At 37.4% G+C, this 25,851-nt stretch overlaps 1 protein-coding gene across 1 annotated transcript in view; it reads right to left on the reverse strand.

Annotated features, from left to right (window-relative positions):
• Positions 1–446: 446 nt before the first annotated feature.
• Positions 447–25,851, reverse strand: part of ARAP2 (ArfGAP with RhoGAP domain, ankyrin repeat and PH domain 2) — a 131,270-nt gene continuing 105,865 nt past the window's right edge. Inside the window, exons 27-32 of the mRNA XM_063336482.1 lie at positions 22,715–22,854; positions 17,846–17,928; positions 16,445–16,480; positions 15,900–15,963; positions 10,449–10,580; positions 447–3,902 (exon numbers count right to left, since the gene is read on the reverse strand). Of these exons, the coding sequence (XP_063192552.1) occupies positions 3,549–3,902; positions 10,449–10,580; positions 15,900–15,963; positions 16,445–16,480; positions 17,846–17,928; positions 22,715–22,854 (809 nt within the window). The 3' untranslated portion in view covers positions 447–3,548. The remainder of the gene's footprint in view (positions 3,903–10,448; positions 10,581–15,899; positions 15,964–16,444; positions 16,481–17,845; positions 17,929–22,714; positions 22,855–25,851) is intronic.

Raw genomic sequence — 25,851 nt, forward strand, 5'->3', positions numbered from 1 at the left:
ATTTTTCTTCAGGTTTTGGGTTTCTCTCCCCCATCCTAAAAACTGTGAAAAAAACTACACAAACAGAATACAGGGATTATTTTAAAACAAATAGTATAAACAATGCTTACATGTCAGCTTTACGCCTATGATGGCTGCAGAAGTCTAACAAGTTAAAGATGAACCTGAGATTTACTGAGACTTTAAAGCCTAGTCTTCCCACTGTCATAAGCCCACACATAAAATACCCAAGTCTCATTTAACTTCATTTTGCAGATCAGCAAGTAAACACTTACCTGGTTATTCCATAGCTTTCGTATGGAAAGACATACAGAAATCTCTTTCTTTAAAAAAAAACCCCAAACAACAAAACAAACCACGATTTTTATTGACTAAACTTTTTTTTTTCTGAAAGAAATCCATCGCCTATTTTAGAGAAATAGCATTTATTCAAATAATTAGCACTTATTCTCTGAAAATTACACTTCCTTTAACATTCCACAACACGGCACAGGAACAATAAAAGATCAGCAGCCATTAAGGTATTGCAACAAAACACATTTATTCTGCAGGTCTTAAATCAGTCTGAAATGTGTAGTGCAACAATGACATGTCCGATAATTGGTCCAAAACTTTGATACCTATTTGAAATAATTCATTGCAAATTTAATTTCTATTTTCCCAAATAAATTTCCCTTGAGTTAACACTGTCACCATTCAGTGTATCTCTGTGGATGTGTACATAACTGTATGCACATATACACATACATATAGCATATGTCCATATATACACGTACACAACCAAATTTAAATATATTTTAATAAACATCTTTGTTTCTTTATTTTTTAGGGCCTTTTAACAGCACCCATAGAGATATTTTATCTGTGATATGCTTCTGAAACAGAACAAATGTTTCTGTAGTCCTTAGATCCAATAAAAATGCACAAAATATTTTCTTCACGGACATATTCACTTCAATGCACAAAGCCCCTTCCATTGCTCCATTTATTCCATTAGTGTAGGGGCTTAAATGATGCATGAGGCTTTCAGCAGTGAGGTGAATGTCATTTTAAAGAACCCAATAAAAAGATAAACAATACAGCAACCATAACTCAATACTGAAAAACATTTGCAAATAAAAGTACAACTGTAAACAGTACATTCAGGTCCAGCCTCAGAAAGAAAGTAAAGTAATTTCTCCTGATGTCATTAGGCCCCGATTCAAATCAGCATTTAGGAATGTGCTTATTAACATGAAGCACCGGCTTTAGTCGATACAATTTAAGTTCAGGCTTATATGCTTTCTTGAGCCAGGGCCTCAATGATTAGAAGAGGCTCAATTACAAATTAGAAGTAGCAAAAGAGTCAATAGTGCACTGGGAAAATTAAAATCTACAAACTCGTTTCAGATTTAACAACTGGTCAAATACGGTAAGTGCAAAGTCTGAAAGACAAAACCTGCTTTGTCAGTGCTACATTCCAGAAGAATAAATACAAAACACTATAAAATATCTGAGTTTGATCTCATGTTCCCTGTACTTCCTAGCAGAGTTGCCAGATATATTATTTGAGTAATTTGTCCAATTTCTTCAATCAAACAAATTATTTTTCCAATTAAGCTGCTCAATGCAATCAAGAATAGAAGTAAATGATATGAGAAATGTTACAGCACCTGTGACTACCAAAAATAGAAGAGGGGATAAGTGAGCACACTGCTTCTCCATGGGAAGAAATTCAGTAGCAACATAAAGCATCCTCAAAACTATCTGTTAATAAAAATAAAATGCCATCGATACTGATTAAATTGATTTTTTTCTCTGAAATTTTAAGGAATTAAGAGACTAAACCAATTTCCAATAAAGAAGAAATACTTTAAAATTCTCTCTTCTACCCTAAGAGGTCTGGCCAATTCCAATCAAACTTGAGGAACACTAAAAGGCATCAGAGTAAGTTCTTAAAGCACCAGTGAAAATTGGTGGCAGAGCGGCGATTCAGACCACAAAAGGGACAGCAGCAAAATAAGGCAGAGGCTGTTACTAATGCCTCCCCTGAAGCAAAAGTGCAGTGTCAGCTCATTGTCTCTTTGTTCTGTCAGTCCTGCAGCTTATCCAGACAGCATCTGCAACACCTGGAAACAGCCTCAGCACAGCAGTGCCTTTCGCCCATCCAGCTGTTGTGGTGACAAAGTGAAAACTGGGATATGCCATGAGAGAGGGAGGAGGCTATCCCACGCGTAAGTGAAGACAAGATCCACAAACGGACTGAAAAAAACCCAAATAATTTTATTGCTCACATAGGTTTTGTTTTGAAGCCAGATTCTGATTTTTAAATTTAAGGAACTCAGGGCTTAAAAAACCAAAGTAGCTGGAGGGTTGTACATCATGTTTCTTCAGACACTGCTACCTACGTACTCAGAATGCAGCAAATGAGGTCACTGAGGCTGCTGTCTCACCCTTGGGACCTCTCCTCACACTCAGAAGGGCTGCGCCACAACTGCAGCACAAGCATTTCCTAGTCCCTGGCAAACAGCGTCCTGTTCACTTTGTCCTCATGGTAAAGGGAGGGGTTCACCTCCTCACCCATTTAGTAACCGGCACTTCTTAATTGAGTGAGTTAGTACCCTCCTGATAGATATCTTTGTGTCGGGACCATTTTTTTCTCAAGGAAATTAATTTCTTAATGTGAATATTATTAAATATTCCATCAGATGCCAGCAACTTTGTCAGGACCAAGCAAGCTCTATTCCAACAGTGATAGAAAAGTCTGCCTTTGTCACCCCGAGCTGACCAAGGTCTGTTTATAAAATTGCTTCAGCCTGCTGAGCAAAAAAGAGATGATGTTAGTCTTCCAATTCATATACCCTTTTAAATTAGACGTTGCTTTGAAGACTTCTTTTTGTCATCTTCAGTATTCTCTCTCATTGCTTAGATGTCATAATCAGATATACATCATATAGACACAGTTTTGAGATACAAGAACTAATATGAAGTCTTATCTACTCCATACCTCTCCCTTTTGATGCTTTCACATACTGCTCAGTCAGAGGACAAATCTATGGAAGCAGATACTGATTTCATTCTTAAATACAAAAAACCCTAAAAACAACCACCATGCAGAAAGCAGAAGTTACTCATTTCTATAGTGTTAGACAATTAAAAATATTATAGGCCAACAGTGTGAATTCCAGTGTAGATCTCATCTTCCTTCCAAAAATCTCTCTCCAGTACTTACAGGATGGTACAGGATATAAACGGAGCAAAAGCTTTTGATAGTGCTTAGAATTACTATATCAAACAAAATCTGCAACAAAAAATAATAGACAAAACCCCTGGTGTCATTGCACTGCACAGGAAAACTTCCAAATTTCAGGAGATTTACATAATCAGTTCTCAGTTCAATCTTAAATTACGACATGTGGCCCACACATATACAAAATCAACAGCTGCATATAAACAAATTATATTTCCTCTGCACTGTACAAACTACGCACATCAATAAAGACTACTTTTGCCGAGAAAATACACACACACGGATATATATACATATATAAAATTTCAGACTCGGGAAATCAGCTGGAGGTTTCATCATTAAATGCTCTGTTCTTTTGCAGCACTGTATTTAGTTCCTGAATCACATTTGATGGCAATTTGTTATCTAATTCCAAAGTATTTTTGTTTGTTTTGATCTTGTTTTTCTTCAGTGCCTTATGTGGTCTTTGGTGTAGGTCAGTCACCCCTGCACCTCCATCCCCAACAGAGATCAAGCTTCGATGTGTTTTTGCATGATTTCGCACTTTCTCCTCCTTCCGTTCCAAACATTGTGCCACAATAGATGCTTTTTCTTTCAAGTTTTTTCTTTCTTCGAGAAAGTCATTTTCATGATGCTCACCCAATTTTGGTTTCCCAGACTGCAGTTCTATATTCTGAGCAAACAAGCAAAAAGAAATAAGAACACTCACATTAACACAATATTCAATAATATTTAGATTGCAATTTTTGCTCATTAGTTTCACATAACAGTTTAAAAGAAAAATCAATTTTACTCAAGAGCTGAGACAGCACAGTTAATAGCTTTAAATTCCCACAATTTGTGCTATTATCATTTAGTAAGCATTTTTATTGAGCATATTTTCTCAATTAGTGATACTTCTGAAAATTACATAAATCTTTCAATTAAATGTACCACGACAATGAAGACATTCATTTTCATATATTCGCAATTTGATTTTTTGTTCTACCACAGCAGACTAAATTTTAATGTTTTACAGCACATCCATGTACTCTTAAAAACTCAGAATCCTTAAATCAAATGAATATAACTGAGAATGTTGCAATTTTGATAATTTAATGACTGAGCTACTGGAATATACAAAAGATAATTTTACATGATGACATAAACAATTTCAGCAGCTGTTCAGTACTACCTGATAAATTATAAAGACTCTCTGCCTTTTCAAATTTTGGCTAGAGATGTTAAGTAACATACTGGGAACTCAGATAAAACAACAAACTGATGGCAACAGAACTGTTCCATATTGGTGGGCTGTTTTCAAGTTCTTAAGCGGTAGGAAATGAAAGGTAGATCAAATGCTGCATCTAAATTTGCAATTGGTGTGGCCCATTAGAAAAACATCTGTACAGTGAAAGAAAAGTGCTGAGAACCTGACATCCACACTAACACTATTTCAGGGCTGTTGCCTTCTTTTTTTTTTTTTTTTAAATACATTTCAGATCAGCTTTAGCTTTCTCCTACTGGCAGAAGGACTATTTTTGGCTGCAGAGCATTAGATATGCTCCTGCAGAATATCTTCACCGTCAGTTTCATCTGAAAGCAATCCAAGTTCACGTGCTCCAGAACCACTCCACAATACAAAGCAAAACACAGTAAATGGGAACAACTGGGAGATTTGCTCCTGAAGTGCACTCCTGATCCTAGCTAGAGCACTCATGTAGAAGTATCTAAACTAGTTTCTCTCTAGTGTTTGAATATTTTTTCATGCTTGCTTTAACATATGTCATAGAATCATAGAACTGACTAGGTTGGAAGGGACCTTTCAGATCATCTAGTTCAACCATCAACCTGACACTGACAAAAAACATCACTAAACCATACCCCTAAGCACTATGTCTACCCGTCTTTTAAATACCTCCAGGGATGATGACTCACCTACTTCCTTGGGCAGCCTGTTCCCTTTCAGTGAAAAAAATTTTCCTAATATCCAGTCTAAACCTCCCCTGGTGCAACTTGAAACCGTTTCCTCTTGTCCCATCACCTGTTACTTGGGAGAAGAGACCGACCCCCGCCTCCCTACACCCTGTAGAGAGCGATAAGGTCTCCCCTCAGACTCCTCTTCTCCAGGCTGAACACCCCCAGCTCCCTCAGCCGCTCCTCATAAGGCTTGTGCTCCAGACCCCTCACCAGCTTCGTTGCCCTTCTCTGGACCCACTCCAGCACCTCAATGTCTTTCTTGTGGTGAGGGGCCCAAAACTGGACACAGCACTCGCAGTGGGGCCTCACCAGTGCCGAGTACAGGGGGACAATCACTTCCCTAGTCCTACTCGCCACACTGTTCCTGATACAGGCCAGGATGCTGTTGGCCTTCTTGGCCACCTGGGCACACTGCTGGCTCATATTCAGCTGGCAGTCGACCAACACCCCCAGGTCCTTTTCTGCCAGGCAGCTCTCCAGCCACTCTGCCCCAAGCCTGTAGCGCTGCATGGGGTTGTTGTGACCCAAGTGCGGGACCTGGCACTTGGCCGTGCTGAACCTCACACCATTGGCCTCGGCCCATCGATCCAGCCTGTACATATCCCTCTGTAGAGCCTTCCTACCCTCAAGCAGGTCAACACTCCCACCTAACTTGGTGTCATCTGCAAACTTACTGAGGGTGCACTCAATCCCCTCGTCCAGATCATTGATAAAGATATTAAACAGAACTGGCCCCAATACCGAGCCCTAGGGAACACCACTCGTGACTGGCCGCCAACTGGATTTAGCTCCATTCACCAACACTCTCTGGGCCCGGCCCATATATGAAGTATCAAGATTCCATGAGACAACTTCCTCATATGCTACGGACAAATAACTCCATAAAAATCCATCCAAACTGAAAAAGTGCCACACAGGAAAGACAAAAGAACCAAAGTCTCCCTCAGCTTTGAGTATCTTCTAGTAGACAACAAAGATATCATACGTGAAAGAAGAATTCCAAGATCTCATTTTCTTTGAGAACTATAAGGCTCTTCCACAAAAGGAATGATCTGCCTACTGCCACACCAATTGAGCAGACAGAATACAGTAAATTCCTCTACCATTCTTATGTGTCTTATAAGTTGTAAAGTGACATTTCTTTCTTCATGAGGACAGCAAACATAAGCCCATTACAAAAAATGAGTGTTGATGCAGCAAATTAGTTGCTGTGTAGGAAGAAAAACAGTATATATTAAATGAGTTTACATTGAAGACATCTAAGCTATAAACTCTAAATTTGTGCAGTCTCTTGAAATTTAACCTGAGCTACCATCTGTTCAATAATAAAAGAAAGAAACATTTGGGTGATATAAATCACAATTTTTAAATGGGCAGATAAAGGGGTGATTTTATTGATATCACTTTTAGCATTAAGGAGGCTAGTATTTCTATTTGCATTTACCAAGAATAAAAACTACTCAGTAATAACAAAGCACTAGTGGCCATGATATGCAAAAAAAAAAAAAATCCAGTCCCAGAACAACAATGCCGGCAAGAGTTCATACTGCTACATGGGTTACCACTGGTGTGTGCTGTGGAGTAGATTTTAGCTTGCCTGAAGACTGAAATTCTACTCCCATCAGTAACAACTGCTACCAGTTTAGAATCTCCTGCTATCACCTAAGCCAGCAAGAAGCATCCTAATATTCAACATGTACAGCTATATTCGGTGATAAGAAGTTCAAGGCAACTGAGGAACTGTCCGAATGACTCGTTGAGTGTGGGGAGTTCTGTTCTGCCAAATATTTGAAAAAGCTATAAATTTCCTTTTAAAATAATTTCTTTCCATTTAAAATAATGTTCCTGCATGAACACGAAAACAGTGAGATTATCACCAGTGATTCATATTCAATTAATAAAATAATAATAAAAGGACCATCTGTGATAATATACATACAATATGTGAAATGTAAATTGTCATGCAGTACCTTTCAGAAAACACAGTAACACACTCCAAGCTACTCAGTGTTACTCAGCAAACTAAGATATGAATTACTCGTGAAATTCAGTCAGGAGCAACAATCTTCTGTTTACAGATTTTTTTACATTACATATCGATTTTGCATATTTTGAGAAGAAAAATACCAACTATATTTCTTAAATCAATATAGTTCTGCGAAACTGGCTATAGCAGGAGCCCTTTATATAATGAAAGTAGGAACAGATCAAATACAGCACTCAAATTTAAAGGTTGCTTACTTCTCTGGAACAGCCCCTTAACACAAAGTACTACTCAACATTTTGAACTTTTAAAGTAGATTCAGTACATATATATATATATATATAGGAATCCTAGTTCCCAGACATTTGAATTGTAAGAATATTCAACTGATAGAGCCAAGTACTGTTGTTCAAATTGCAGCACTAACAGTTACAAACAGCTTCCCTTATAAATATCAAAATGACGTGTGAACAAAACTGCAACATCAAATTTCTTAATGTTATTTCTTAGTATTTGATCCACTACCCCGTTAGTCACATGCTATAAATTACACTGCTTTTCTCCTAGTAACCCCTAATGTAAAGCAACTATTTCATGTTAGAAGCAGCTGTTTGCCTCTAAATTTCAGCCCCTTCATCAAGTAATTAATGAATAAATTGATAATATGATATGCATTTAACTACATTTTTCCTTTTTCTGCACATTGCCAGCAAAAAAAATATGGAGCAACTCTATTTGTATTCTCCATTATCCCTGTGACATACCGTTCCTTTCAAAATGCTACACAGGTATAACCTATTATAAGTCAGTAAGGTATTTGACCATGGCTTGAAACAAAGGTAAAGTTTTTCCTCATTCCTCAATCTTCACGTATTTTGAAATAAAATTACAGGCTTACCGCAGATATGCAGCAATGTGTTTCTATTTCAGTTAAATGATTCTATATGAGAAATGTGCGTATTTTAAATACATATTCCACATATGCAACAAGTGGTGCAGAAATAATGGAAATCTTTTGATTCTATTTGTTATTAGAAGGATTCTTAGTTATACAGCGTTTTCAAGCTTTCTGTATTATATATTTATCTTGTCAGCACACAATGAAATTCCTTCCAATAATGGGAAAAAAAGAAGACATTCAATATAGACTTTTTAGCATGGAACATTAATATTAAACTTGTTGGTTTCTGGGCATCTTTGAGTTGTTTTTTTTTATTTGTTTGTTTGGGTTTTTTTGGTTTTTTTTTTTGTTTTGTTTTTTTTTCTTTTCTTTTTTTCTTCCCCCACTTATCTTCACAGCACAAAGATCTCACTTTTTCCACTATTTGGAAAGCGTTCAGTCTCTTTTCCTGCCTGTATGAAGATAACTTTGATCACATTTCTATTACAAGGTGATGCATTGATCTGTAAACAGACCTCCATTTTTCATAGGCCAACATTTTTCAGAAAATGCTTGCTCCTGTTATTACTCTCTAATGCTTTAAAATGGAGATATTTTTGCTTGTTGGAGAAGTATTAAAAATCCATGGAAAGACTCAAGGCGTGGTCTCCAATTGGGTATCTATTGCTTTACTGACTACACTGCTGTATAATACTTCTCCTTAACAAGCTGTATCACACACTTACTTTCTACTGCTATTTTACTGTTCATTCCAGTTTTGGCTTTCCAGGTAAAAAAAAGTTAGTTTTTATTTTACATCATATAATTTTGTGTGGACTTTCCTAAAGTATGCAAATATCGTTGGCATAAAGCTTCTCTAGATGTAGCCACGGCATAAACAGTGAAGACCAAAATCTTCTACTTTTAAGTTTAAATGTGGACTTCCTCAAAGTTGCAGTGTACAAAACATTAGAGTACTTTCTGATGAAGCACATTATCAACAAAAATAAAAAAAAATAAATATAATTCCAGTACTATAAGGTATTAGGGATTTCAAATCATGAGTCTCAAAATCCAATACAACCTTTATCCTAGAATATCTGAATTTGTAGCCGTCTCAAAGTATTAGAGATCTCAACTGTACCTGCATAAAGGACAGGTACGAGACATACTTAAGGGTTATGAAGTTTTTTGAATGACAAGACCTATGATTTACTTTCATCAAAAAATTTTAAAAATGCAAACATTAGAAGGAACTTATTAAAGATTTGCAAAAATACTCTCTGAGAGAAGACCGAAACGAAAAGACAAATTAAACAAACCAGGAAAACCATAATTGCATTCACACTGTATTACACTCATTCGGTAAGGTAGAGAAGAAATGCCTGAAGAAAGTATAACAAAAGAAAGATGGAGTTGCCTTTTAGATAAAGCACTACCTCTACATTTGCTTTTGGTTTGCTATGGAAGAGAGTCAAGCTTCGTCAATCTGTGCCTGAACCACTGTCTCTCTAAGTGACGATAACACATACCCATTACCTACCTCCCTTCAAAATCTTCTAAAACAAGCAAGAAATAATACTGCATTGAGCCAAAGGACCAAGCTGTTTTGTTTTAGCACTTACTCTCTGCTGCATTTAGATTAGTTACCACTATTTTTCCCAAGCAGAATAGTGGCCCCATTACCACTGCTTCTTCTCAGATAGAAGTAAGGCAAACAAGTCCTTCCCACAGGCATCAGTATTTCTATGAGGACAACAGAAATTCATCTCAAGCTACTATGATGAGGCTGAGGCATATCATTAGTGCACGTAATGTAGCAACACAGCTCAGTCTCTGCAAAGAGTTGCAACTAAACCGTCTTGTTCTTCATTGAGACTAATAATATTACAGCTTAAATGCATCATACTTAGTTCCATCTGAGCTTTTGCATTACATTCACAGACCTAACTAAAACAGTGCAGTTATTTTAGACAGAAAAAAAGATATGGTAAAAGATACAGTAAAATAAAACTGCATGCAAGACAGTTTTCAAGGACCTTAATTAAAATAAAACTGTAATAAAGTGCACTGTAATAATGTGCATTATATTTCCAGGTAAAAGTCCTATTTACTTGTACCAAAAAGTCATTGCTCAAAAAAACACCAGACACAAATAAAAATCCACTATTGATTTACTGAACAGCCAAAGAGGTGACACAAGTTTAGATCACAACAGTTTTTTACATTAATTTGTCCTAACTGTTCCTGTAATGACAAAACAATTAGAAGGACATTGGTAATAAGAGCATCTACATCTTATAGTTATCCAGATCTAGAGAGTTCAGTATTACTGGGCTATTTAGAAGTACAGCGTTGTGGCTAGAAGTTCTACACCAAGTTTAAACCCCACTTACTTCTGTACTCCCTCTGGTTTTACAAGCGTTCTTCTCTTGTTGAATGGGAATTAGTGGTAGGCCTCCGACCTTTGGACTTTTAGTTATAGACTGTTTTCTTGCCTTTCCAGCAGGTGGCCATATATCTGCATGCTGAAGAACAAAATGATTCCTTATTTTTAGTGCAGAATTTCATAAAAACACAACATTCTTTTGTACGTAAAACACTCTCAGAAAAAGCGATCTACTGCACAAGATCATGCCCTCCTCTTGTGGGATGAGGGGGAAAACACTATGGTGCTTGAAATTATGTTAATATTTTCTAAGTGCTTCACAATATTGAGTGAACAGAACCAAAATGTCTCTATACAATTTTCACGTATCATATATCTTCCCTTATTATTATTATTCCAATTATCTTCTAAGAATAGAAAATATCATCTAACAAGACACGCACATTTACTTGATTTGTAATTTCAAAATTCCACATGTTTTCAGGAGTCCCAACAATTTTTTCTGAAACAAAATAAAATGACCCCAATTTGCAACAAGTGTTTCGAAATGCGTATTAATAATTTAGATGAAAATCATTGCTTAACCTACAATAACAACATGCGTTATCCAAAAGGAAATGGCTTGACATTCTGAATGCTCCAAAAACACAATCTACAAATAAACAGATTTGGTTTCGATAATAGTATTTGCTTTAGCTCTACTGAAACAGAATGTACAAGGCCTACAGAAGAATAGTTTCTAAAGCTTGGAGATGAGTGCATGAAGTTAATCAGTACAACTCCATGGGAAATTGGCAGAGCTGCAGAGAGACTCTAATGAGAGCTGAGAATGCTTCATGTAAATATTGGCAAAATACTAATCCAAGGCATGAGTTATAATAAATGGGAAATAAGAAATTCTGCCTGAACTTCAGGAAAAAAAAAAAAACCAAACAAAAACCAGATCTTTTTTTACTGTGGGACTAATTAAACACTGGAACAAATTGCCCAGAAAGGCTGTGGAGTCTCCAGTTATTCAAACCTGACCGGACACAGCCCTGAGCAACTTGCTCTAGCTGACCCTGCTTTGAACAGGGGATTTGGCTATATCCTCAGAGGGGATCTAGAACCTAAACAATTCTGTGACACAGTTCACATCTGTAATAGTTTTCTTTTCACAGGTGTCAGGATCTTCAGTGTCCTTAATTTTTTTTAAATGGTATTCAATCTTCTAAATCCTTGAAGTAAGAACTCTCTTCAGGACTGTATACAAAAATCCAGTTGTGGAGCTGTGATCATACTTGCAGATGGTCTGCAAGTAAAACCAGTGTTACTGTTAAACAGCCATCAGAATCAGTGATTATTGAGTTAGAATAGCAGTCTAGAAATCAGAAGCCCCAATTCCAAATTTAGAAAAGAGTATTTTATAGATTCACATACTCTTTATGGAGAAAAAAATTCTCCCTCGTGGTGCTGACCAGGGTGATGTAAAGCCTGTTGTAAGAGTTCTCCCCAGTGAGCATTAAGAACATTTTCTTCCAATGAAACACTGAGAAGGTATCTGAAAGAGCAGGTCTTGCCAACCAAAACCAGGTTATTGTGGACCAAGATACAAGAAACAGGTGCAATTCAGAAAGTGACTGAGAAACTTTAAGTCAGTTTCTGAAGGAAACTGCCTCCTTTAATTCTCAGCAAGCTTAAGGAAACTATCCCTGCCAGTTAAGCAGCCTGATTTCCCTTTTGTGTCTCTAACATTTCTTAAAATAGAACTCTGGGAAAGTACATCAGAAATACTAGCAACATATTAGGCCACATAATAAATGTATTTATTCATAGTTTTGACCTATCTGCTCAACTGCACCTCATGGTAATATAATGTGCCTCTCTCTAGTTGATCAAAGGCAATGGAACTGGAAGAATATTATTGTGTCCATCTGCATATCAATTAATCACTTCCAACTGTATGCTATGTATGCTATTAAGTGATTTTGTATAAAACTGTTACAGAATTCAAGAATTAAGTTTCAGCCATACTTTTCAGGATGATTTTGCACAGAACTGAAAGAAACAATGGTCCTCCTTCAAAGCCTCTTAGTATTTACCAGCCTGAAGTACGAGATTAATAACCTCTGGGTTAACTTGACTTTCTGTATCAAAAGTATTCCTGTTACGAGATTACAGTGGTACCTACACTTTGCCATTTATATTCTCTGCATTATTGGTACTACAGGAATAAACATTAACAGAAAACAGGGTGGGGGGAAATATCAATAGTAGAACTATCTTACTGATATTAATTACCTATAAAGTCTTATTCTGCTCAAGCACTGAGGAGCACAGTAACATAGATTTATCTCCCTCCTAATTGCACTGGATCATTAAATGTCAACGTCTTAACACTTCAAGACCTACTTTACAGTATTTTTCTATTTGTAATCCAAGCTGTCAAATAATATGTGCTGCCTGCAGTCTCTCTAACATAAAGGTGTTCAAATACTGTGATAACAGATAAGGTAAAAGACAAGCTATCTTCCCTAAAGATGGCCTCGATTTGAAAATTCTGACTAGAAATAACCGCAGTTAACATTTACAGTTTTCTGGTTTAGAAAAGGAATAACGTGATAATAATTGTCTGTTGCTGCATGATACAATACATCTGGAGATCTTATAGTAAGCTTTAGTAATGTGAGCTGTTGCATTCTCAAGGGGATTTTCACTGTAAATTACATTTAAAGCAATAGATTGTAATAAGAACAATCCAGCAAATCTGCATCGTTAGTACTTAATTTCTGATATAATTCAAAGACTGACAAATTTACTGATGTCCAGAATGTCCTGGATGTAAATATATGTAAAAATATAATGTAAAAATGTAAAAATACCCTCCAAACCACAAAAAAAAAACCCCAAAAGACCAAAAAAACAAACCAAACCCCCCTCCCAATGTAGCTCATTCGTACTGCTAATTCATTGTTCTGTACATTCATTGGAATGAAGTTTTAAAAAAACAATAGTATTAATTCATAGCAATTTTTTTTAAAAAATGCACGTGATTAATGTTTTTTTTTTAGAAAAAATATCCTGGACATTGAGCAATGTCTCGCAGTTTTTTATCCATATTTTCAGAGGAACGTTCTACATACCACGCTACCTGATCAGAATCCTAATAGACTGCCCTTCTTTTGATTTTATGTCAAAAGGACTTCAACAGTTACCAAGCTTGTATGAGTTATTTCTAAGTAGCCTATATCAATAACCTCTGAGCCTATTTGTTGTGACACCACTTATGTTATGCCCATGAGATGTATGCCAGGACCAGTGGCTGTTTCCATAGAAACTACAATAGTTACTTCAGTTAAGGGAGCTGAAAAAGACAAAAATTTGGAAGTCTTACTTACAAGGCATGCATTGTACTTCTAGCACTACTATCTATGAAGTTCAGATTCTGTTTTAGAAAGCCTCTAAGAAGTATGTATTGCAACAGTCTTGTGCCTAGTCTGCTTTATGTAATGTAAAGCTCACAGGTAATCATAAATCTGGTGATGTTTATTCACAGTGATATTCCCCAAAGTTCCTTGAACGTCAAGGGAAAGACAAGAAAAATCTGACACAAATACAAAACCTTTTTAAAACCTTAAACTACGTTCCAGTCTCCTGTCAGGTTAAATTCTTCCCATCTCTCTTACTCCCACTTCCTCCTATGTAAATATTAAACTTCATTTGCAAGGATGTGTTATATGGTACTCAAATATACGCCCTCCTTACAATCTTCTGCTTGCTACTAGATTACTTAATTCAGGATAATGCCTATCCAACATAATGAATTGCCAGTGTTAATTGAGTTAACCTGGATATCAGAGAAATACAGCTGTATTGAATCATAGAATAGCAGGTTGGAAGGGACATCAAGGATCATCTGGTGAAACCTTTCTCGGCAAATGCACAGTCTAGACAAGATGGCCCAGCACCCTGACCAGCTGAATCTTAAAAGTGTACAATGATGGGAAATCCACCACTTCCCAGGGGAGATTATTCCCATGGCTGATAGTTCTCATGGGGAAAATTTTTCCTTTTGTGTCCAATCGGAATCTCCCCAGGAGTAACCTGTACTCGTTACCCCTTGTCTTTTCCTTGTGACTCCTTGGAAAAAGGGAGTCTCCATCTTCTTTGTAGCCACCCTTTAAATACTGGAACATGGTGATTAGGTGTCCCTAAACCTTCTTTTCTCAAGGCTGAACAAACCCAATTCTATCAGCCTTTCCCCATACCGAAGGCTTCCTAGTCCTTTCATCATCTTGCTGGCCTTCCTCTGGATTCTGTCCACATCTTTTTTGTATAGTGGGGACCAAAACTGAACACAGTGTTCCAGGTGTGGCCTGAAAAGCACTGAGTAGAGTGGAATAACGACTTCTTTATCTCTGCTGGTGATGCCCTTATTGAGGCAACCCAGCATCCTGTGGGCTTTCTTTGCCACAGCAGCACACTCTTCACTCAGATCGAGCTTCTTGTCCACCACAACCTCCAGGTCCATTTCCACAGAGCGGCTCCCCAGTCAGGTAGATCTCCATCTGTGCTGCACTCCTGGGTTATGTTTTCCCAGGTGCAAGACCTTACACTTGTCCTTGTTGAACTTCATAAAGTCCCTTGTTAGCCCACTATTCCAGCCTATCCAGGTCTTCCTGCAGGATGGCTCTCCCTTCCAAAGTGTCTGCTTCCCCGCTCAGTTTGGTGTCATCAGCAAAATTCATCAGGGTACACTTGATCCCATCATCCAGATCATTATGAAGATATTAAACAGGGTTGGGCCCAATATTGATCCCTGGGGGACCCGACCTGTGCCAGGCTGACAGTTTGAACAGGAGCTATTTACCACCACCCTCGGGGTGCGGCCGGTCAGCCAGTTCCCCCCCACTGCACAGACCACTTGTCTGGACCATGACACATCAGTTTCTCCAAAAGCAGGCTGTGGGAAGCCCTATCGAAAGCCTTGGAGCTGTACTGGCACAGCTGTTCAACAGGGCTAGTTCACACCACTACGTTTTTAAACAGGACGCCCTTCTTTCATGACTACTTTGCATCCAGCACCCAAACTAGCAGGCAGAGAAACAGCACTCAGGCATTGTGGCACACAGACACACCTTTTGCCCAGAATTTCACCCAGAAGAGGTTTATTACTGCGTAGGAAATGAGTTGTCTTTCCTCAACCAGCTTCTCTACAACACACGAAGAAAAAAAAAAAAAACGATGCCAGAATGTACTGTTCTTCTCCCTTACTCTCAAAGCACTCAGCTTTCATATGAAAATGACATTATAGATAATAGTCTTCATAGACTAAGATCCATCATACTCTGTGAGTATTCCAGGAACTTTAATGGCATTGTAAATTTATCGGTAACATATCCATAACACATACGTATCTTTGTTTAATGGGATTTTCGTAACAGCAGTAAAAGTTACATTTCTTTGATCAGATTAGTACCTGTGCAGTAAAAATGCTGATCATCCACTCCATCTGCACATCTTGTCCATCACAACATATATACCTAGAATGCAATATATAATTAACAAGAAAAACTCCTGTTGCAGTTTAATATATTAAAAAATAGGCTTCTAAAGAACTTCAAACAGTGCTTACATTCATTTATGAATGCTCTCTATATTTGTTATTAATGCTCCCATAAAAAGTAAGGAAATATAAATACTTCAAATTATCACTTTACCCTACTTTGAAGATAATGCATGTGCTTCACTTAAAGCATCTGCATAGGTTTAAAATCTATCATTCTAAATGTATGAAAATAATTTCCTTTATGGCCACGGAAGGGAGACAAACACCTAACCCCCCAAAATTACCAAAACATATGAATTAAGACTGTTTAGTTAACTAAGAAAAACACAGCAAAAAGTCAGCATTCAAGCAAAATAATGCCCATTTGTTTTCAAACACTCTTACTTTGAAATTGAACATTTCAACAAATATTAAACACGGAAGTTAAACTAGTCACGTGTCTCGTGTTTACCTACCACTGGTGCTTTTCGGAAAATACTGCAAGTCCCCAGCTGAAACAAATAAAATTTTCAAAATTTAGTTCCAGAAACTCAAGACAGGGACATATTCCTCAAAGTGCTGAGATCCATTATCTTTATATAGTGCTTTTAAGTGGAAAAAAAATTCACAAAGTTTAATTGTGTACTGCAAATCTAGAATGAAATGGTGGGTTTGATGATGGATTTTGCTCATTTTCTCACAGCTGATTCACAGGTAATGAACATTCTGTTCTGGACAGAGGGTTATAGCCAAGCCCGGCAGATGATTGCTAACTACTTTGGCTGTGGCTGTACTTTATGAAAGCTGCTGGAAGTCAAACCGCTAAGATGGCGCCCAGCAAAGAGTCCACTACCCTGTGGAAGTCACAGAGGGAAGAGAGGTAGGCTTGCGCTATAAACCGAAGGAATCACACAAGTCTACAGAGATTTAAAAATTGCTGGGGGGGGGGAAGAGGGAGTAGGTGCACAATGAAAACTCTGAGGTGAAAAAAACACAGACGCTCCTGGAGATCCAGGAGAGCTTTTGAAAGTAGACTGAAAATAAACCTCTAGGAAAGAACTTACCTGCAAAGACTCATTTACATAATCTTTTTTATTCCTATTTTGGACTAATCTCCTACCCATTCTGCACTTAAAAAAAAAAAAACAAAACCAACCCACCAACTTTTTCTCTAACAGAACTAAGCTTTGAAATTTACAGATCTTTTGGGGGTGTTTTGATGTGCCAACTGAAAAGGAAAAGTTCAAGCAGATCTGTTTAAAGGCTACAGCCAACTTAGAATCACCTTGGGATAGGATCCTATGTACATTGTCTCAGTGTCTCAAAGCTTTGACCAAACAAGAAACATCTGAGAAAAAAAGGTGTCATTTTTTGCTGCTCTTTTCCAGGGACATAGTCACTGATGTTTGTAAAGGGCACTGTAGTCTTCTGCTAGAAGAAGAAACATCAAGACAACAAGGATCCTGAAAAAGGAAAATCCTCTACTGAACAACAGGACCGTCACTAAAGGTCATGACAAGGTTTTCTCTTCTCTCTTTTTTCTTGGTCCAAAGAAGGTGTGCCCACCAATGAAATGTAGGACGCATACTACAAAACTAAGTGAGCTAGCAGCAAACGTATCCACAAGAGATAATACACTTAAGATTAAGAAAAGCCAATCAATAAAGTAATTTCCTAGCACAGAAGAGTTAACACGGAACACAAAACCAGAGACAGAAACAGAACAAATAATATTATAGAGGGTAATTTAATTCAGGATACTTCAATTGGCTTCTTGACTTTTCCTTGTTCCACAATGTTTTACGTTCCCCTTTCTTGACGACATTACAAGTACTTTGCTACAAAGTGTTTAAACTTATTTTCTTTTCTACTCTTACTTTGTTGGTGGCTTCATTTTCTTTTTCACTCCAAGATAAAGCTTCAGGGAATTGACAGGCAACACTTTTTCAGGTTTGCTAGCCTGCAAATAAAATAATATTTTAATTATTATATCAGGAATGTGCAAAATATAAAATGTCACATGTCTATCTTCACAGTTAGGCTTCTTCCATGGGCTGCACCCCTCTTCTCTCACAAATCATTAGGCTTTTTCTCTTTCTTTCCCATTAACAAAGTGTGACAATCACAATTACTGGAAGCAGACTAATTAAGAACTTGAGGTCATCATGAAGTTACAAAACTGTAACACAACTTGAATAATGAAGATGTGGTGGTAAAATTCACAAAACTGGAGTGCTGTAATGTATGGACATAAGCTCTTCAAGAGAGACGGTCAGGGAAGATAAGGATCGAGGTTAAGAATAGGTTAAGAATTCTGTTAAAGAACCTATTCTATGGGATGGACAATATCATGGTGAGCATTGGCTTCAGATCACCCAATCAGAATGAAAAAAAAAGCAGATTAAGCCTTTAAAAAACCCAAGGAAGTCTCTGGATAACAGATCCTGACTCTTATGGGGCAGGGGATGGGGAAGGCAGGGCTTTGCTCTCCCTGGTGTCTTCTGGGAGGGCAACACAGTGGGACACAAGCAATCCAGCTGATTTTTGGAGAGTGTCAGGGATAACTTCCTGATACCATTACTGGATGGGCCAACAAGGAGTGATGCACAGCTAGATCTGCTATTCACAGACAAGGAAGAACCGGTCAGGGATGTGATAATCAATCGTAGCATTGGTCATAGTTACCACGAAATAGCAGAGCTCAAGATCATGAGGGTACAAAAGGTAACAAGTTAGAGGACAGATCACAGAGATTAGAAGACCAACATTTGACTTATTTAAGGAACTGATAGGTGGGTGTCCATGGGAAAAGGCAAGTCTGAAGGATAAGGGAACTCAGGAAAGTTGGTAGGTCTTTAAGGACAACATTCTCCAAGAACAAGAACAGTTCATCCCAATTCTTAGGAAAATGAGTAGATTTATCAGGAGACAAGCCCAGGCAAACACGTAGCTCATGATGAAGTTCCAATGCAGACAAAGGCAGTATACAGGAGGTGGAAGCGGGGAGAGGTGATGAAGGAAAAAATTTAGAAACCCTGCCCAGGACATGCAGATACTGTGTCAGGAAAGCCAAAGCTCATTTGGAATTGAGACCTGCTATGAACATTAAGGGCAACGGGAAGAGCTTCTACACTGGTACCTTAGTAATAAAAGGGTGAACAAGGGAAAACGTAGACCCAATGCTGAACATGGAGGGTGAGTTAGCAACAGCAGACACAAGTGAGGCTAAGGTAACTCAGTATCTCCTTTGTGTCATCCTTCACACCAGCAAGGTCTCCTAGGCCTCTACACTGACAGGGTTCAAGGAGGAGAATAACAACTGCACCAGAGGAACACTGAAATGAGCCAGGAAGGACCTGAGAGAATTTAAGTCATGCAAGTCCATTGGATCAGACAGGCTTCATCCAAGCGTTCTGACTGTACTGGCTGACATCCTTGAAAGGCTGCTCTGTGTCATCTTGGAAGTGTCAGAGATTAGGGGCAACTGCTGGTAACTGGTAAAAGGAAAACATTGCATCCATCCTCAAGAAAGGCTGAAAAGATGACTTGAAGAACTAGTTGCCTGCCAGCCTCATTTCAGTCCCTGGGAAATCCTAGAGTGAGTTTTCTTGGAGCACGTTTCTGAACATGTGGAAGAGAAGGTACTACTGGAAACACGCAGCATGACCAACATGATTGATTTCTACAATAAAATGACGGGATTTGCGGCGGAGGGGAGAGTAGTGGGTGTCATTTACACCTGCTTTACAAGGCTTCTCACACTGTCTCCCACAATATGCTTCTACCCAAGCTGGGATGGTACAGTCTGTATGGGTGGACATCTGTATCAGTAAAAAGCTAGTTGCACGATCACACTCAGAGCGTGACAGTTAATCAGACATACTCTAACTGCAGACCTATGACAAGGGGAGTGCTGCAAGGGTCTATCCTGGGACCTGTCCTTTTTAACATCTTCATCAATGACCTGGAGGAGTCAATCATCAAGTTGCACAACAACCCAGAGGACCAGTCAATATGTTTGGGGGCAGGGATGACTTCCAGAGGGGCGTATATAGGACAAAGAAATGGGCAAACAGGAACCTTAGTAAACTCAACAGTGATAAATACCAAGTCCTGCACCAGGGAAGGAAAAAAAACCCTGCAATGACACAGACTGGGGAGCAGTTCTGCTGAGAAGGACCTGGGGATGCTGGTAGATGGCAAGCTGGGCATGAGCCAGCAGTGTGTCCTGTCAGCAAAGGTGGTCTCCTAGCAGAAGCACAGCTGGTAGGTTCAAGAGAATGATTTTCCCCTTCTCCTCAGCACTTGTGAGACTGCATCTGCAGTCCTGTATCCAGTTTTGTGTCCCCAGTAGAAAAAACAATCAATAATCAGGACTGAATTCAGCAGAAGCCCATCAAACTGGCTGGGGGGGCTGGAGCACTTGCTGACCTAGCAGCTGCCCCCCAGCCACTACAGGAAAGTTATCAAGAAGACCGAGTGAGGCTCTTCACATCGTGAGAGGATGACTAGATAGAAGGAGAAACTTTTTCCCATGAGGACATTCAGGTATTGCAAAAGGCTGCCCAGAGAGGTTGTGCAATCTCCATCCTCAGGGATTTTAAAGACTTAACTGCATCAATCCCTGAGCAACCTGTTCTGACCTCTGTTGCTAGCCCTGCTGTGAACAGGAAGCTGGACTAGAGATCTGAGGTTACTTCCTTCCTTGTTCCTTCTTGAACAAACTACCTTCAGCCAACCTACAACTGACATATACCCACACTAGCTATGCGAACTGAACGTGCCTGTAGGATGAAATGATGAAAGGAAATAATAAAATTCTCACGTACACTATAATACTACAGAACACAGTAACACCTCTTCAATACTTTTAGGTCAAGTGCTTTAGCTTTCTATTTACAAAAAAAAACCCAAACCAAACACTTAACAAATCTTATAATCCCAATACATAAAGCTACTCCACGGTGTTTACTGTTCTGTATTCTCAGTTTCTCCCTCTACAGTTTTCAATCTCTAACACTCCAGTGCGGGGGAAAAAGAGACAGAATCTGAGATGGCATAAACATTTAAGAAAACAAAACAGAAAACGACACAACAGTTTTACAGTTGGTCTTCTTGTGTAACTTCTCACTCAAAGCAATGGTACTGTCAGGAAGAAAAAACAACCCTACAAAACATACTATTTAGTTAAACAACAGTATATTTCTCACAAAAGCGTACCTTAAGGAAGCCATTTGTCTGTGTGTGAGCTTATCTCTTAATGACAGTACATTAAAGTGGTATGCTATATCAGTCCATTAGCACAATATTGTAATTTAACATATAGTATCATGGAAACTTATCACTTTTTTGATAATTGCTCTTGAACAATAGAAAAACTTAACAGAATGTATCTCCACCTGCATATACAAATTTAATTTGCTGTTAATGAGAATTTATAAATTAATTAGTACATCCAGTCTTATTAAATACAATTTTCCATCTGCAATGTCAAGGTTTCCTACTAAAAATGACTAAAATTAAACCAAGATTATTTGTGGCAGATTAACACCTCAAAAACCCACAAACGAATACCAAACCAAACTGGTCTACACCGTTCTGTCAGAACAGTATTTCCATTTGGTTTTTTAGAAAACAAATATAAGGCCATTTAAAAGTAACGCTGTTCAAAACTCCACCTGAGTTGGGAATTTAATGTTTTATAAAACAGAATGGCTTAAAAAAGCAGGTTGTAAAGTAGTACAACAATCCTATCATAAACTCTTTCCAAGATACTAATTAAGGTTTTACGGGCATATTAATTTATGCTCACATATGTGCCAATTTGAGTTTTAGCACTAAATTATGAGACACTATTTTTGACATTCTGGGGTCATTCTAATTAAGATTATATCCACAGTATCACAAGAAGTAACAATATTTCTTTTGCATTAGCTTACTTGAGCAATGGATCTGTCTTTAAAAAAAAAGTACTTTATGAAGGTCGGCAAGTGTACGGCTGTATTTGCCGGAAGGGCAAAACCAGCAGTTAGCAAAAATAAAAGCACTTTAACATATTTTTTATACATAGTTCACAATGTATATTAGTTTTAGACTTTAACACAAGCTGCATACACACAAAAATAATCTTTTAAAGAAAACTCCCATGAAATATTTAAAACTAAGCCCACCATGCGATTAAGTATACTTAAATTTGCTTCTGTGGAATTCTGAGGTATATCTACCAATGCTAGTTTTTGGAGGACTGTTGTTGGGAAGCAGGAGAAGATCTTGCTAGTGTATTGAGAGTTATTGTTTCCTATAATCTCTTCTATCATGACATTTGTAGGTATAAGAATCCTGTTGCTTGTTAATTTCCCAAACCTTTGTGTGAGATACCAAGAAAAAATGGCATGCAGCTCAGTTAAGTTCCATATTACTTCTACTGCTGGTCCATATTGTAAATTTTCAAAAAACCTAGGCACAGCGCAAGCTGTAGGCGTTCCTAAACACTGGTTTATTTTTATTTTTTAAAGCTTATAGTAATGCAAAATTCCAATAGCTAAATGAGCAACTGAGCCAAACTACTTTTACTAAAGCATCTGTGTGAAATAGTAAGATAAAAATCTTGTACTTCAACCCCAGACTCTAGAACTTGCCATTTAATATCAGAAATGTTGATCTGTTTGTGTTTCTTTTCTTTTTGATATGTAAAAGAAAGCTTAAGTGAGTGTTTAAGAATTTGCTGAAGAGTTTATCTGTTGTACCTTCATATCCTTATAAAGAAGCAAGTTTCCTTCCTGTAACACGAAATAACGCTCTTGAAATTTATTTCCGGACAGTAGTTTTGATGGTTCTTCTTTGTACTTCAGATTGCCTGCTTTCACGCTACATTTCTCATTTTTCTCTATCAAGAAAATAAAAAAGCATTCTGTTAGAAGATTTTACAATGCTGGAAGCAGCTAGTTTGTAAATGCTCCTAGTATTATTGTTTATCCAAAGCCTAAAATTGCAATTTCACTCATCTGTTATTATTTTATATACGCAAAATTAATAAAATTAATTATATATAATTATATATGACATTTAATTACACATTACATTAAAATATTATATATATTAATAAGAAAGGTACTCTTAAATATTGGCACCACTATGATTTTGATTACTGGGGGGAAAAAAAAGTACTATCTGTTTCACTTTTAACATAACATGGAAAGAATCCACCAACACACTTTAATTAAAAGAATCTTTTCAGAACATAATGTGCAGTTAAATGCAAAAGTATGGCATGGAGACTTTTAATCTCTGTACTTCAGAGAGGCAAAATTTTTTCCGTAAAGGTCTGATCTTGTCATGAGTCTGTCTACATTTTTCTATTTCAGTCAAAATATACACAGAAGCACACATATATTTGGTATATACCAAATGTCCTATTATGCAAATACACTTTAAAGTGCATACAAAAAACCCAGTTAGGTTATAATTCAAAACTCAGAGTCAGATTCTACTATCATTTGCATAGTGTAGAGAGTGTAGACTTTGGGACTAACTTAAAAAGTATCTCAATTCCATCTTTCATAATGGCTAAAACCCAGCTGCTTAGAGAGTCAGAACTAAATTTTTCCTCCTCCTAACCCTAATTATTTGCAAAAAGATGATAATTAAAAATTGTGATTCTAATTCCCTCTTGCTTTATACCTTAGTACAAACTGAAGTTATGAAAAGCATTTGAAAATATAATGGAAATGAAAAAGATAAACAAACTACTTTGATTTCATCAAACAAAACCAACTACATTGTAATCAGCGTGCTTGCCGTGAAAGAACAATCTCAAAAGAATACTTCCCAGTATTTTCATTAGAGTATAAGATAGAGTCTAAAGCCAGAATCAATACATTTGAGCAATTAAAATCGGAAGTTAGTTGTATTGCCTCACTTGTAAGTGCAAGTATGCACACACAGTTAAAAATAAAAGCACTAACATATTCCCTCTTTGCCAATAAGAATATTTGTTTCATGTTCAGAATAGAAAATGATTCCTTATCCAGGCAATCACTTTTTTTTTTTAACCATACCAAATGAGAGTAGCAGGATGCTTCCATGTCTGTACCAAATTGGAAGATTTTAGATTTCTGCACATAGCTCTGGACATGGCAAAAGCTTGTTCTAAACTTCACAGCATTCCCACCATAGCAAATCTATGAAACACTTAATACTTACAGAGATCTTAGAAAAGCTTGAAGGAGGAAAAATAATCCTCTAAATTGATGATATTCTATATTCTTTAGAATCATTCTTTCAAAAAGTAAATCTAAAATAATCGTGATGTGTCCTAATCAGAATGCTTTTTCAGATACAGACTTTACAAAACATGCAAAACTTTCTAGAACTTTGCAACTACCAGGCACTAGATGCACTCAATCCATTCACGATTGATCCACCTATGGTTTAGAAGTTTGTGTTTCAAAGAATATCTCTGAATAATAGCCCCTGTTCTCAGAAATCAATACTTCCCACTCAAATTACACAACTGTCTGTTGGTAAAATTTCAAGGACCTATATACACACACTTTATAGTGAAGCTATTCTCTCATATTTTTCTAAAAAATCAAACTTTAAGGTGGGAAATTTTCGGGAAAAGGATCTTGAAATAGAAGTAAGCTGTACCGAGTATCTCTTATACAAAATATAACGCACACCTTGCCCTTCTGAACAGCACTTGAAAGAGTGCTCCTGCAACAAGCATGAAAAGCTACGGAATATCTTGTCAAGAGGGAATAAATAAAGATCTGGAAGAAAGTGGAAAACTTACCGTGTATTTATTGAAATATATCAATACAAATAAACTAACACTTTCCTTGAAAAAGAAAGTTGATTTCTAGACAAGAGAAAATATACATCTAGACCTCAGTGCAATGTTTGATATTGCACAACATGAGAAATTAGTTTAAAATCGACAAAATGAGAATGAGTGCAATAATTATCAAAAAGGAGAATGTGCTATGTATAAGGAACGTGGGAAAAGTTGCACTGACAGGGAAGACAATGATAAGTTGCCAAGATGAAATGAGGCTAATAGAGTTGTTCCTTTAGGCTCACTATTGAACCAACATTATTTCAAACACCATGAAAGTCTCTGGAAGAAAAAGGAGAAAAGTGCTGATGACGCAAAGCTCTGAGGTAACATTAACAGAAAATAAGGTCAGGAATATCGTAATTTAGTCTGTAAGATTCTAACATAAATCACAGAACCAAGGGAAATTCATGGAATTCAGTTATAAACATAGTATACATAACATGACCACAGCCCTATTAATTTTAGTGCAAAGGAGGAGGACATCCATCTACCTGGTTGTCCATTTGTATGGGCTGAATCCACTGTTAAAAACCATACTTGAAACAGTAGTGCTTGCATGTCTGGCCTCAGCCCTACTACTCAGCGGGGAGGAATTATCCACATAAAGAGCGTAAAAGACTAAAAAAAATTAAGGTCTTCCCATCTTCCTTCAAGCCAGCAGTTATTTCTTGTGCTCTTTGAAATGGAGAGCCCCAACATAATCACAACTGCCTCCTCCTAGAGGCATCCCTCCCCCAATGACCTCATCCTGTGTCTTTTTTCACTCTGACACTATCTAGTGATGGAAGTACAATGTTTATCTAAAAAAAAAACCCATATATTTTTGTCCTGAAATAGCTGCTTATTTATTTTAACAGTGTGCGCAGATGCAAGAAACAGAAACAATAAACGTGTAGACTCCTGCAACTACAAGATGTGGATGAATGGTACAGACTTTCCGTGCATCTTAGGCTACACTTAATATATACACTAGTTTACTGAAGCTAGTGAACTTGCTCCTCCAGTATTGCTAATGTTTCAGAGTAAATTTACAAGCTAAAAGTG

Source organism: Chroicocephalus ridibundus, chromosome 5, assembly GCF_963924245.1.
Source record: "Chroicocephalus ridibundus chromosome 5, bChrRid1.1, whole genome shotgun sequence".
NCBI classification, from domain to species: domain Eukaryota; kingdom Metazoa; phylum Chordata; class Aves; order Charadriiformes; family Laridae; genus Chroicocephalus; species Chroicocephalus ridibundus.